The sequence below is a fragment of the Oreochromis niloticus genome, linkage group LG13, assembly GCF_001858045.2.
Source record: "Oreochromis niloticus isolate F11D_XX linkage group LG13, O_niloticus_UMD_NMBU, whole genome shotgun sequence".
In the NCBI taxonomy this organism is placed as follows: Eukaryota; Metazoa; Chordata; class Actinopteri; order Cichliformes; family Cichlidae; genus Oreochromis; species Oreochromis niloticus.
The window spans coordinates 19410052-19424977 of NC_031978.2; the positions used below are offsets into that span (position 1 = coordinate 19410052).

Below are 14926 nucleotides of genomic sequence, written 5' to 3' on the forward strand. Positions count from 1 at the left end.
CCTGTTCAACCCCTCAGCAATCTAGATAATCAGCCAATAATGTGGCATTAACTCAGTCCATTCAGACATGACCTGACAAGTCCAAATTGAGCATCACAAAGGGTTAAAAAAAAAGAAAAGAAGAAGGTTAAGTTAAAGTTAAGTGTCTTGTTGGTGCCAGGTGGGCATAACCATAACATAACCATGTCTAGGGTTTACAGAGAATGGTCTGAAAAAAATACCAGGAAAGAGTCAGGCTCATCAGACCAGGCAATGTTTTTCTGGTCCCTTGTTGTCCAGTTTGGCTGAGAATGTGTGAACTGTAGCCTCGGCTTCCTGTTCTAGGCTAACAGAATTGACTCCTGGTGTGGTTTTCTGCAGTCGTAGTCAATCTGCTTCAAGATTTGGCATGTTGTGTATTCAGACTTGCTCATCTGCATACCTTGGTTGCAACAAATGGTTGTTTGAGTTCCTGTTGCCTTCCTGTGAGGTTGAAGTAGTCCAACCATTCTCTGACCTCTGAAAGCAACAAGGCATTTGCAACCAGAGAAATCCCGCTCACTGGATATTTTCTGTCCTTCAGGCCATTCTCAGTAAACCTCAGTTGCATACACCAGCATCTATGCCAAGTTCAAAGTCGCTTAAATCACTTTTCCTCTGATGCTTAGTTTGAACTTCAGTAGGTCATCTCAGTCACATCTACATACCTAAATGCAGTGAGTTGCTTTGGTGTGATTGGCTAATTTTATATGTGCATTAACAAGCATTTGGACTGATGCACCTAATAAAATGTCCAGTGAATTTACATCCAAAAGACAGAACACACTGGTGAGGTTAGCAACAATGAAAGTCCTGAGGTCCACTGAAGAGGAAAAAAAACAAACAAAAACAAAACATTAATCAGCCTCAAGACCTGAAAAGTTTGATTAAATTCATGCAATAATTTGTCTAATGAAATATGTGCCCCTGAAAATTGGGGCTACACAAATCCCTACATTTTTGTTCAACCTATTAAATTCTGAACTGTATCTTTAACTGTCTCACTGAGGTGGTCTGAGGAGCAAAATTTATGAAATCTGCGTTACCATCCAAGTTTTGAAACCAGAAAAAGGTGAAAAAAAAAAAACCCCACTCAGCTTTCATTTTGAAGTTTTTATAAGACATCTTATAAACTGAAATACAGATTCAACTTCATACAAGAGCTTTAAGTAGTATTTCCCACATGAACAATTGATTGTGCAAATGCTGTGCTGAGTAAAGAAGCTGCAATTGAGGTTATTTGAGGATCTTGTGGACTTCAGACAGAAGTGTTCCCGATAACCCGTCTGAGTCACTGATCATCAAATGATGACCACCACACAAGTCTTCACCACACTTGAATAGAGGATATACATTTTTTTAAAATTTCCTCTGGCATTCAAAACATGAAGTTTTGTGCTATAGCTCGTGCTATAAGAAGCATCAGAAGCTCCTCCAAAAAGGCCACATAAGAGAGGGAGTGCAAAACACCAGCAGGGCGTGAAGACACTGCAGCTGCTCAGAAAGTAGATAAAGAGTTTTTATCTTTCAAAAATAAAAATATCTATCTTTATAAAACTGACTAACCAAAAAAGAAAAAAAAAAGTTTTCAAAGGCAGGTCTGTTTATTCTCAGGCAACATGCAGGCAACTTAATTTAGGTGCAGTGATGTAGTGGTGAGCGTGGCAGTGAGCTGTAAATGTCCTTTTTCAAACCAAAATATTCCCCTTAGGCAACACTCAAAATGTGTTGGATTAAAAAAAAATTAAAAGAAAGAAAAGAATGAGTCACATTCAAACTGGATAGAAACTAATAGCACTTCAATTAAGTCACGCTGATTATTAAGGTTTCCCTTTACAAACCGCAAAAACATACAAATGTGATGCTAAACAAAATAAATAACCTAAAGAAAACGCAGAATTGTTCATTAATTACAATGAGCAGGTGGATATGTAAGACTTATTGGAGAGGTGAGTCAGCGGTGCAGCAAACTTGCTTCTATTTGGCATGTTGGATTGCTGACCTCTGACAGTAACTGCTCAGGTCCTCACTTGGAATTTGCCCGCTTTAGTCACATATTTGACACCTTTAAATGGCTTGTACTTCTCTCCGTACATGTCGAGACGGCTCACTTTAAGACCTGCACAGAGGAGGAGAGCAGTGTAATATAAATCAAGGAAGATAAATAACAGGTCTGAAGGGATCAACGGTTTTAAATTTCAGACTTGACTGAAGTCACGCTTTGATAGATTACCTGATATGGCCAGCTGCTGGATCTTTAGGTCAATATTGAGTGAGGGGTTCTCTTCAGGGTTAGGCACTCCTGTCTGCATACTCAGACTGCCTCGCAAGTTGGGAAGCTTCTGGGGGTTAAGCTTACCAATGTCCCAAACCAACATCTACCAAAAGAGGAAAAATAAATGCTTTTTATTAATTTTAGTGTCTCCAAAACATGCTCGCTTAGCTCACTCCTGCTGTGTTATTGCTTATGACAGCCTTGGTGGTGGCTGGTTACCTTTGTAGTGCAGTCATAGGTATAGTTTCCCTGTGTGGCTGTGAGGTTGGCATTAAGCACAGCCTTAGGCATGTGGATAGTGACTTTCAGGTCCTCCACTGTCTTTCCCATAGTCTGCTTGGGTCCAATGGTGATGTCGAGGCGACCGCAAGATCCTGCCTCGAAGAAATTGATGCTCTGCTTCACATAGACTGGAATGGCTACAAGACTGAGGAAGGACATAAAGAAATAGCAATGGCTACAATAAACCTGAATGATTGGTGGTGTGAATTCTGTTATTTAAATCAATTAAATCTGAATTATTTCATCTCCCAGTGAGAAAATGATGCCTGCGCTTACTTTTGAGAGCTGATGTGATAAGTCATGAGCGTGAAGTTTCCATCCGGTGGGATGAACGACAGGACACGCTCCGACTCCCAGCGCCTGAACCGCACGCATGGGTGGAAACTCACGTCATCAAGAAGCCGAGGATTCTGTCATCAACAGTGAGAAGTGTTACAAAAGCAAAGCACTGACAGTTAGGCATAAAAGACTGAGAGGAAGTTACCCCCACCATAAAGGACATCGTCAGGTCAGGCATCCCACTGAGTTTCACACAGGCTTCAATTACACCCTGGATCTCTGCAGATACTGTCGTACCTGGAAAAGGAGGAGCGATAAATCTCACCTATGAAACCTTACATGAAGAAAAGGGACTTATACACCATTATAATATGTTCTGATGAAATAAGTGTCAGTTTGTACCGGATTTGTCCACAATAGCATCTATTTCTTCTGTCACATCAAAATACGCCTCATTATTGGCGTATTTGACACCAGCCCGCCTCCATGGGATGTTGGACAGCTGACCTTGTGGCAACGTTTCTCCAACATTACTACCTCCTGAAAAAGAAACAAAACCAAGGTGAAGCCACAAATGTACACATTAACACTGCAGAGTTTACTTGTACTTTAGTTTAGAGGTTAATTAACACCTCCAAAGTCAGGGTGACCTCCAGTTACCTGTTAGCGTGTTGACGACTGATCGCAGGATGTTGGGAGGCCTGATCATCTCCTTGAGGACGTTGGACTCTGTTGCTAGTGGAAATCCATTGTCCAGCATCTCCTCCAACAGCTCATAAACGATCACCAGGTTGTCACTGATCACACTTTCAGAGCACTCTCCAAAGTAGTCCTGTCAACAAAGCTGCCCGTTACACCAAAGCCTGTGTAGATGTTTTTCAAGCATTTACACACAAGCAAGCCATCTGGGGCCCATCAGAGATGTATCCCTATGGATGTTCATATTAGATGATGCCACTGCTCTCTGCATCATCTACAGCACAAGGACCAGGACCAAGGCCATAAAAAGTCAACCAATCGGACCACTCTCTCCATGACCAATAGGATCATGATCATCTCTCAACAGGACAGAAGTTGTATGCAACATGGGTAACAACACGATATTTGACAACTTTTGCTATTTCACAAAGTCCTTTATCGTTTTGTGCAAGCAAAATCTATCAACATTGAGAATCTTATGTAAACGACTTTGCTAGATGGGTTGGATTCAACACTTCAAGAGCAGGAATTTGGTGAAACTGATAAGTTGTTAAGTGTGCATGAAGGTTATAGTGTGAAAATCTGGAAAATGTGGTCATAAATCAATAAACAGGACCTCGGTCGGTACGAGCTTCACTAATATCTAATGGAGTAGTAACGATTGTTATGGTTGGTGGACAGAGGGGCAAATGTACAATCCCATGACTCCTTAGGCTGGATGAGCTAAACATGTAATTATTATATTTTTTTATATACCACCTTTATTTTATCGATTTCACAATTTTCTGTTTAATTGTACTTTTTTCTTTTGTGCATTTCTTTTACCTTAATAAACTATTTTAAACTTGCCATAAGTATTTTTTTTTACGTTACACAAGAATTTCATAATTTTTAGAGCAGGTACATTTTATCTTACTCAGTACTTGCATCCATGGATCATTCCTGTGCATTACTTTGTTGTAATAAAAATATATATTTTTTAAATTATGTGCATTATGTATATATATATATATATATATATATATATATATATATATATATATATATATATATATATATATTTGTTTGTTTTGTTTTTAGGAAGATTGTTTTCTGATGCATTTCTCGTGGCTTCATAGTGTAGAGTTAACACATTGTGTCTGCTCCCTGGTTTGAGACCTGAATAAGACAGGAACACCTGGAAGGGTTGTGTTGGGAAGGGCATCCGGTATAAAAATCTACCAAAACAAATATGCGGCTCCACCTGCTGTGGCGACCCTTTATGAATAAGGGAACAGCGGAAAGCTTTCTAGGATGCACTGGTGGATTGGACAAGCAGGTATCATCAGACATCAGCTTGCTGGTAAACAAGGTGATGCTTACTAATGGCATTTGCCATTTGTCATGTCACATAAATTTAGCACCGACAAAAGCAGTTAGTCTGCTTGGCTGAAAGATTTCTTTGTTAACATGATACAAAAGACACAATAAAGAACAAGATAAAAAAAAAAAAACAAACAACAAAATTGTCATCATGCTATATTGCTATATTGTCATCATGTCCATATAACACACCAAAAACCTTTCCTTAAAAAGGATCATTTTTATATTCTTACTTCCTTAACATGAATATTTTGAATATTGCCTACACACACTCACACTCTCTTCTCTGATGTTGTACTCTAACCTGGTGACTCTCTGGAAATGTGTCCCTCGACCTTGCAGCAATCATTTGTGTGTAGATTTACTTCCAAAGAGTAACTAAACACTTGATTTCCAATTTATAGGGAATGCCAAATGGTGAGATACATTTGTTCCCCGGGTTTGACCGTAACACAAAGTGTCACTACAGGCTTTGTGTAGTTTTAATGGGCTGCTTAGGTTGCCTTGGAGCAGGCAATGCCTTTCATGAAAAAAAAACAAAAAACTCCCCATGTAGATTAACAACCACAGTTTGACTAGAAGACTGCTTTAAGATGTGTTTCATGCACATGTGTGGCTTTTTTTTTTCTTGTGTACTGCACTTGTATTGAAGGTGAGTGTGCACCTGTCAAATCCTAAAATTGAAGCTTCTTGTGCAGCGCCACACTCCTCTCCACACTCCTGCTACAACTGGATCCCTTCCTCAAAGTGCTGTTCTGATGCACGCCCGTAAAATGCAGTGGATGGTGTTGGCAAAAAGAAAAACCATTTTTAGTGCGCGCTCAGCAGGTCCACAATAGGAAGTGACACAGTTCAAATCAAATGTTCACGGAACATCTGACATCACTCTTGTAGGCACTTCCCCACAAGACCAATATTTTGTCTCTGGGTTATAACTGGAGACCCAGCAATCCTCAACATGAAAGTCTGCTGAATGTCAGAATAGGACTTCTGTTCGGGAGCGTATGAGAGAAGAAGGCAGCAACTTCTTCTTTTGTTGTGCCCAGTTATTAACTACCATATTTGAATCATCTAACGTTTCGCATTTTTATAGGCCCAGGCACTGACATTCTTACTTGCACAGGATACACCGTTTATGCATTTTGATGGCTGGTTAAAACAACTCTGAACGTTTTCCAAAATCTCACACAGCAAAGTAAAAATGACACCTTCCTCCTTAACTGTACAATCTCTTTTGTTCCCTTAACTGCATTCTTCCAGACGATCAGCTAAGGGGAAGTGAAATCTGATCACTTGACGTGAATCACAATCTGTCTTACTTCTTCTAGACACAATCAAAGACTTGAAGAACACAGCGCTCAAACCACACCTGAAATGTGTCCGCCACTCTGTGCAGGAACTCGATGACAAACAGTGGGGGGACCTCAGTCTGGATGACAGAGAGGAAGAAGAGTTTTCCCCTGTATATGGAGATGAGATAGTGGTGTGGGGTCTGCAGGACAGGGGGCACATTCTCTGGATCCACTGCTTTCTCCCTTGCCTCGAAGAAGTAATCGCACACACTTCGGCTGATGACACTCTTCCAGTGTTTCTCCAGGAAGATGTCTCCCAAGTGATTAATGAGGAACAGGCTGTGGATCATCTCAGCTGCAACAATGAAGTGATTGTTTTTGTTGTTGTTGTTGTTGGTTGTGCTCAGTTATTAACTAAGAGTGACAGGCAAGGATAAAATCAGCAGATTTTAAAATAAATAAATCCTGACAGTTACCCGACAATGCCCAAATCAAAACAAAGCGATGTCACTTGTTAACATTTACCCTACCTACAGTCAACCTACAGTCAACCTCTCAAACTAACTTTACTCTCAGGTACAAGAGTCACATTGCAATTAACCTTAAATGTGATCAATAAACCTGACAGTGAGAGGCGTAACAGCCGCATGGCTGCTCTAAATATATATGATAGCCTTAAAACAATCACAAATCTTAAAAAAAAAAGAAAAAGTTTTACCTGCTGACTCCACTTCTCTGTGCCAAGATTATTACTTTTGAGCCAATATGGCTGCACAACTCCCCGAGCAGCTGAGGAGACGCCTGCAGATCTACGAACACGTAAACGCAACGATGCCGGTACAACAAGAAAACAAATCAGAAAGTCAAAGCCTACATATTACTAATAAACACCCTGGGTGGTTTAAATACCAAAGCAACCTCGGCGTTAACTCGAGCCGCACTTTGATAACAAAGTTTCGGGCTTTTTCATCAGGCTACATTTACGGACAGCTATAACCCGGCGCCGTGTGGAGGGACCAGGGGCTTGTTTCCCTCAGTTTTTTGTTTTTTTTGTTTGTTTGTTTCGTTTCGTTTCTACTGCTGGGTAATACCCATTAATTATTTTAAATTGCATTTCTTTAACTTTGGGTGGGATAGGCCATTTCAAAAAATGTGTTGTTTTTTTGTTATTTTAATATTACACCCTTTTAATTTTGTGTTTTTGTTAAAATCGTGAAATAATATATTTTTAAACATTTTATTTATGGTTTTATTACCACACTTTTTATTGATTAAAGGAATCTGATTTAACTGTAAAGAAGGTAACCTTATTTGTCCGTTAGAGTAAGGGAAATGATTTTGCATCAAATTCAGCAGAGGTAGAAGGACTGTTATATTCTCTAAGGGAACACTCAATGTTAAACTTGACTTTAAAAACACCTAATGCGAGAAACTGCCCCTTCTCATCAAGTAAATCTGTTATAAAAATTATCTTTTTTTGATACCACTCCTTAATGAATAATGACTTCCTATTAATTGTAATGGTCCTGTTATTCCACAAGGTGGAGCCATGGGGCGTGAAGTTATGGGCAAAACCCATCTTCCAATAAGACAAGACCTGCTTATGGTATTCTGACAGTTTGACAGGCAACTTCGATGTATCAAAAATCACATTTCAGGAGAAAATCCAACCCTCCCACCTTTTTGAAAATATTTTTGGGGATATGAAACCATACGGAGTCCGGCTTTAATAGAAAGACTTTTAACCAGTTTATTTTAAATACTCCAACCATTGATTGAAAATCAATGGTCCTTATACCTCCTTTGGTGTATTCTTTGACCAGTTGTGATTTTTTAATGTAATGTGTTTTATTATGCCAAATGAATCGATAGATTATGGAGTTAATCTTTTTAATACTATGCGGGGTAATTTATAATGAATAAGCTGGGTAAACCATCTTTGAGACACCCTCTGATTTTGATAATAAATTGTGTCCAAACATTGTAATGTGTATCGTTAACCAATGATTTAGTGTTTTGGACATAGCATCAATTTTGTCTTTCAGGTTTTTTGACTCTCTAATTTTGATGTCTTTATTTAAATAAATGCCTAAATATTTAACTTCATTTTTCACAGGAATCATCCTCATGCTATTTTCCAAACAATCATAAAGTGGCAAAAGTTCACACTTCTTTCGATTCAGACACAAACCTGATGCTTTAGAAAAAAATTAAATTACATTCAAAGCTTTCTCGAGTATTGATTTATTCTCGAGAATATTACTGTGTCATTTGCGAACTGACTTATTTTAAATTCAGTATCCAATATATTTATTCTTTCAAGGTCTGGATGGTTCACAGTGAGGTAGGCCATTAACTGAGTGCAGAGGATAAATAATTTTGGAGAAATTGGGCGATCCTGCCAAATACCACAGGATATCTATTCTAGGTGTTATGCCTGGGTTAAGAGAAACGTAACTGTAAATCTGTTTGTAAAGCAGTTTGATCACTTTACAAAATTTGTTTCATGGTCTATTGAATCAAACTCTAAAACTCTTTAAAAAAAAATCAATGAATAATATTAAACTTTCTGAATTAATAAAGGATCGGTAGTCTATCATATCTAATATCAATCTTATGTTGTTATGAATTTGTCTACCTTTAATAAACGCTGACTGACACTCGTCAATTAATTTTGTAAAGACACTTAATTCTGTTTGTGTATGTTAATGCTAGTAGTTTGTAGTCGTTACATAAGAGTGTTATGGGTCTCCAGCTGTCTAGCAACAGTACATTTTTGTTTGGTTTTGGCAACAAAGTTATTAATCCTGTTTTCATTGTTGGAGATAATTATTCATTATTAAAATAGTCCAAAAAGGCTTTAAATAACAAATCTTGAAGTCTTGCCAAAATGTCTTATAACATTCAATTGTTAGGCCGTCTATTCCAGGCCATTTTCCATTTTCCATTTGTTTTAGGGCCACTTCTATTTCAGTTATATTCAAATCTTCTTCTAACAATATTTTATCTTCCTCATTTAATTGCTTTTACCTGATTTTTGATCATAACAAAAAGATATCTGCATTCTCTTTTTGATTTTTTTGCTTATACAAATTACTATAAAAAATGTTAATTTCTTTACTTATTTGGTTTGGGTCCTCTATCATAGTGCCATCCTTACTCAATTTAGTTATTTTTTTCTTTGTTTGTCTACGGTTCTCTAGGGTTATAGAAATAAGATGATTTTTCTCCCCCATGTTCAATCCACTTGGCTTTAGATCTCATATATGCTCCCTTAGCTTTTTCCAGGTACACATTGTCTAGTTGTGTTTGTAAAGATTGTAAACTTTCTGACTCTTCTGCAGTTATATCAGGCTTACCACATAACAAATGTATTTGTTCAATTAGATTTTTCTGTATGCGAAGGGCAGATTCTTTCTTTCCAGATTCTATAGCTAGTTGTTTAACACTGTATTTGAACCATTCCCATTTGCCAACATTAGACATCATCATGTTATCAATTTCTAATTTAATTTTTTTAACTTGTGTACAGAAGTCTTTGTTCTGCAATAAACTATTATTAAATTTCTGTATGTTTTCAGCCCTTTGTTGTCTACATAAGGATGAGAGACTTATTAGACAGTGATCAGTAAGCGGGGTTGATTGGGTTTCACATTTAGTAACATAAGTTGTTATTATTTGAGAGACAAGCCAATAATCTAGTCTTGAACATATGTTTTTATTTGTTGGACTCCTTGGAGCACTGTCAGTCATGGATTGGCCTCCCCAGACTGCGAAACTCAAAAATTATTGAAGCAGTGTTGGACAAAAGCCAGCCAACAACCAAACAAGAGATTTGAATGTCCTTCAGAAATCCTGGAGAATGATTCATTAAGACTACTAACTGCTGCCGCACTTATTTCCCATTTTCCTAACAAAATATAAAGAAATACGAGGTGACTCAAGACTTAGCTGCTTCTTACCATGCCGTCGCTTCACGTTAACCCTGCACGGTAGTGGTGGGCGGAACCATCCAAATATTGAATGTATCGATACCAAGTCGGCATCGGTATCGGATCGATACTAGCCTGGTGAGATCGATTCTTTACTTTAAGTTCTGCTCTTGTTTGCAATGCTGTGGTTTCGGCAAAGATGAAACGGCCAGGTCGCCGGATTCGCTGCTCCTGTGTCAGCGCAGAGCAGGCACACTTTGCTCCCCCTCCCCCCTCTTGTGTTTAGATGCTGCGGCGTCACGTGACGTGACTTAGACACTTTGGGGTGTGTTAAGTCGTTTGCATATTATTTATATTTTCACCAGTTGTTGTTTTTGTTGTTGAGAATTTGAATTGTAACTTTTGTATTAGAGTTTCTCAACAGCACTTGTTTGTTTTAATTTGTTTACTGGTTTGCACTTTTTAAAAAAGATTTTTCTAAAAAAGAAAAAATTATAATAAAGCATTTTCTATTTAATTATAAACTTTGTCCTAATTATGTCCTGGGTTTTAACTATTTAATAATAAAAAAGGAAACATAACAAAAAAACACTTAAGGTCATGAAAATTGATTCAGCTTTAGCAATTCAATGATGCATCCACCTTATTTATTGAAAAGTATTGGTATCGTATCGGTATCAGCGACACTGGCCTGTATTTACTTGGTATCGGACTGATACCAAAATATGCAGTATCGCACACCACTACTGCACGGCCCTTGCGTGGCGTCATATTTCAGGCTTCTGATTGGGAAGTGAAATCTGATCACTTGACGTGAACCACAATCTGTCTTACTTCTTCTAGACACAATCAAAGACTTGAAGAACACAGCGCTCAAACCACACCTGAAATGTGTCCGCCACTCTGTGCAGGAACTCGATGACAAACAGTGGGGGGACCTCAGTCTGGATGACAGAGAGGAAGAAGAGTTTTCTCCTGTATATGGAGATGAGATAGTGGTGTGGGGTCTGCAGGACAGGGGGAGGAGATTAGGAGGAGATTTCAATGTGGTTTATAACGAATGGCTTGATAGATCACCCTCTAAATTCCAATCCCATCATATAAATTCATTTTTACACAACTTCTGTTTAGATCTCAGCCTAATAGATCCTTGGAAATTAGCTAACTCGCTTGTTCAGTCCTTTTCATGGGTCAAGCCTGATGGCTCAGCTAAAACTCGTATCGATTTCTGGCTAATCTCAGACAGTATAATGCAGAATAATGTAGATGTGGGTGTCTCAGCTGCGCCTTTTACCGACCACTGTGTGATACATTTTAATGTCACACCTCAACTTAAAAACTCTCATAATAAAGATTACTGAAAGTTTAACTCATCCCTGCTTACCAATGAAAATTTTAGCAACGGAAGTTTAAAGTATGTCAAATCTCAATTAAACACAGTAAAATAATAGCTAACCAGAACAAGCAAAAAGAAACTGAAATTAGCAGGGAACTAAATCACATCTGCTCTAAACCCTTTTTTAGCGATGATGACAAATAACATAGTTGTATTCTACAGTCTTCCTTAGACGGTATTTATAGTAAAAAGGCCAAAAGAGCCTATCTGAGATCCCGAGCCAAGTGGATCGAGGATGGTGAAAAAGTACAGCATATTTCTGTAGATTAGAAAAGCTAATACTTTTAAATACTCTAGGAACAACAAGTAAGCCTGCAGTTCAAGAGCGAAGTGCTTGGGGTGATATGGTACTACAAGGTCATTAAGTTCAGTGTGTCTTCCACATGGCACCTCACAAAGATTTAGGATCTGCAAAGGAATAAAACAAGGATGTCCAATCTGGCCATTGCTGTTTATCGCAGCAACAGAAATGCTTTCCATACTGATTAAAAATGCTGACGTTGGTAAGATATCTGTTCTGGGTAAAGAGCTCTCTATCAGCCAGTTAACCGATGACAACCATTTTCCTAAATAACCTGAATGAAATCCCCAAAATTCTACAGATTATTGAAAATTTCTCAAAAGCTTCAGGGTTAAATCTGAATTTAAACAAATGTGAGATCTTACCCTTAAAAGATTGTACTATTTCTAACACTTTTACTATTCCTGTAAAATCCAGTGTCAAATATTTTGGGTATGTATATGTGTATCTTTTACTTATGATTTTGACATTAAGAAAAACTCCCCATAAAGCTCTCTTCCTTTCACCAGCATGTTTTATTATACTGGAAATTAATATACAAACATAATTATAGTGCACACAATACTCCCCTATGGAACTGTTGTTACATAAAAGTTGGATACAAATTATTCTTTATGCAAAAATGATGCGAAAAGGGCATCTGGTCAGTGATGCATTTGTTAAATGATAGAGGTAAAATTCTATTGAAGATTTCACTGCCAATTATAATCTGCAAATAAATAACAAAGAATTTCAAAAAAATACTAAGGCTATCCCTCAAAACATTCTATGTACAGCATCTTTTTCAAAACCCTGACTACAGATCCCCTGACCTCCCTGAACTCTTAGTAAAGGGCACAACATTACAGCTAACAGTCTAAAACACTCCAAAATTAGGAAATTATTTACTAATGCTTTTTTCCCATATAGATCCAATCCAAACTCCTTCTCACATCTGTTCCCCGGTGATCAAAAGAAAGAGATCAGAAAACATTACCTAAAACGTCCCATTCCTCCCAAAGCTAAGGAGGTCCACTACAAAATCCTCTCTGGTGTTTACCCTTCCAAAGAATTTCTCAGACGTCGCTTTGCTATTGATAATAACTCTTGCTCTTTTTGTGATGGGGATATTGAATTGACAGAACATCGATTTTATGATTGTATATTCTGTAAAGCCCTGTGGAACGATGTGCACTACTGGCTTTTCCCAAGGTTTCCAAACTTAATTGAATTTTCTAAAAATGATATTATGTTTGGATCTCTAAGAAAAGAAAAGAAACTTGAAAATGTTATAAATGTAATAATTATTATGGGTAAATTCTTCATTCACAAATGTCGTTTTCTGAAAACAAAGCCGTCCATTTTTACTCTTCACAAAGAACTCTGCCTCTTCTTCTCATCTGTAAAGTTTATGGGCAAAAAACAAGCTGTGGATCTGTATCATATGATTAATGAACTAAATCTGTTAGAAAAACCCTAAGGTATAACTTCTTTTATGTCTCTTAATTATCCCTTTTTGGGGGGGGGGTTTGGTTTGGTTTGTCTTTGTTTTTTTAATTTATTTTTTAATTTATTGTTGTTGTTTGTACTTCCTGTTTAATATCTATCTTCTATATGTTGAAACACAGCCTGTTCTAGTACTATTTCAAGTTAGAAAAAAAATCTTTGTAACGATTGCCATATTTGTTGTACGTGATATATTTCTGCAATTTAAAAAAGAAAAAAAAAGAAAAAGAAAAAAAGATTATTACTTTTGAGCCAATATGGCTCCACAACTCCCCGAGAAGCTGAGGAGACGCCTGCAGATCTACGAACACGTAAATGCAACGAAGCCGGTACAGCAAGAAAACAAATCATAAAGTCAAAGCCTACATATTACTAATAAATATCCCGGGTGATTTAAATACCAAAGCAAGCTCGGCGTTAACTCGAGCCGCACTTTGATAACAAAGTTTCGGGCTTTTTAATCCGGCTATATTTACGGACAGCTATAACCCGGCGTCGTGTGGTGGAGCTGGGGTTTTGTTTCCCTCAGTACAGTCTTGCAGGATTTCGTTTAGCGCCTTCTTTACGCTTTCCGACCATTCCTCGGCAAAGATAGACAGTAAACTCTATAACCTAAAATTAAACTGTTGTATTTGTATTCACTGTTGTATTCAATGTTTTCTTGTTTCGTTATGTTCTGTGTCTTTTTCATTACAAGGAGTCACTGCATTGTGTGCTATGTGTCTTTAAAAGATCTAAAGAAACTGCAAAAAAAGAAGGGCCAGGCCCCAAAAGAAATTATCTACAGAAGATGAACAGTATCTGGAAGTAAAAAAAAAACAAAAAAACAAAAACCTGACACTTTAGTTAATCTGTCTCCAAATATATTTCACTAAAGGCTCATCAGAAATGTTCTCAGAGGAAAGGTGGCAGAGCAAAATGAGGTGTGCCAAATTAAACCAGAAGTGGACTGAAAATCAGTGGCAACTGGTCTTATGAAGTGATAAATCCAAGATTTGTTTTTGATTTAAGGAACTGTCAGCATGTACAGAGGAAATCAAGAGAGTACAACAGTGCACCTGTAAAACACGGTGGAGGGTCTATAATGGTTTTGTGTTGGAGAGCTTGTTAAAATTATCGATATTATTAATGCAGAAAAATACCATCAGGTTTTGATCCACCATGCACTAGCATCAGCATCTTCATTTTTCAGCAATGATCCAAACACACATACCTGAGTAGAAAAACCACGATGGAGCACTGTCAGTCATGGATTGGCCTCCCCAGACCCTGAAACTCAAAATTATTGAAGCAGTGTTGGACAAAAGCCAGCCAACAACCAAACAAGAGATTTGAATGTCCTTCAAAAATCCCTGAGAATGATTCATTAAGACTACTAACTGCTGCCGCACTTATTTCACATTTTCCTAACAAAATATAAAGAAATAAGAGGTGACTCAAGACTTAGCTGCTCCTTACCTTGCCATCGCTTCACGTTAACCCTGCACGGCCCTTGCGTGGCGTCATATTTCAGGCTTCTGATTGGTCCAGCTCTGCAAAGGCGGGAGGGGACTATTGCCTGCGAGTCATTCCCCGGAGACACAACCACAGCCTATTGCTCATAGC

The 14926-nt window shown here is 37.9% G+C and overlaps 1 protein-coding gene across 7 annotated transcripts; it reads right to left on the reverse strand.

Annotated features, from left to right (window-relative positions):
• Nucleotides 1-1116: 1116 nt before the first annotated feature.
• On the reverse strand, nt 1117-14918 carry ap3m1 (adaptor related protein complex 3 subunit mu 1). 7 transcript variants are annotated; one of them, XM_005474100.3, is made up of 12 exons: nt 14780-14833; nt 14535-14590; nt 11024-11146; nt 6926-7016; nt 6285-6562; nt 3515-3686; nt 3257-3394; nt 3066-3151; nt 2852-2985; nt 2513-2720; nt 2252-2396; nt 1117-2137 (listed from the first exon to the last, which is right to left on the reverse strand). In XM_005474100.3, the coding sequence occupies exons 5-12, from the start codon at nt 6555-6557 to the stop codon at nt 2037-2039; spliced, it is 1257 nt and encodes a 418-aa protein (XP_005474157.1). In that variant the 5' UTR covers nt 6558-6562; nt 6926-7016; nt 11024-11146; nt 14535-14590; nt 14780-14833; the 3' UTR covers nt 1117-2036. The 7 variants fall into 7 exon arrangements, with proteins under 7 accessions (XP_005474157.1, XP_019221948.1, XP_005474159.1 ...); XM_019366403.2 differs by having other exon boundaries at nt 6285-6621; XM_005474102.3 differs by lacking the exon at nt 6926-7016.
• Nucleotides 14919-14926: the final 8 nt, after the last annotated feature.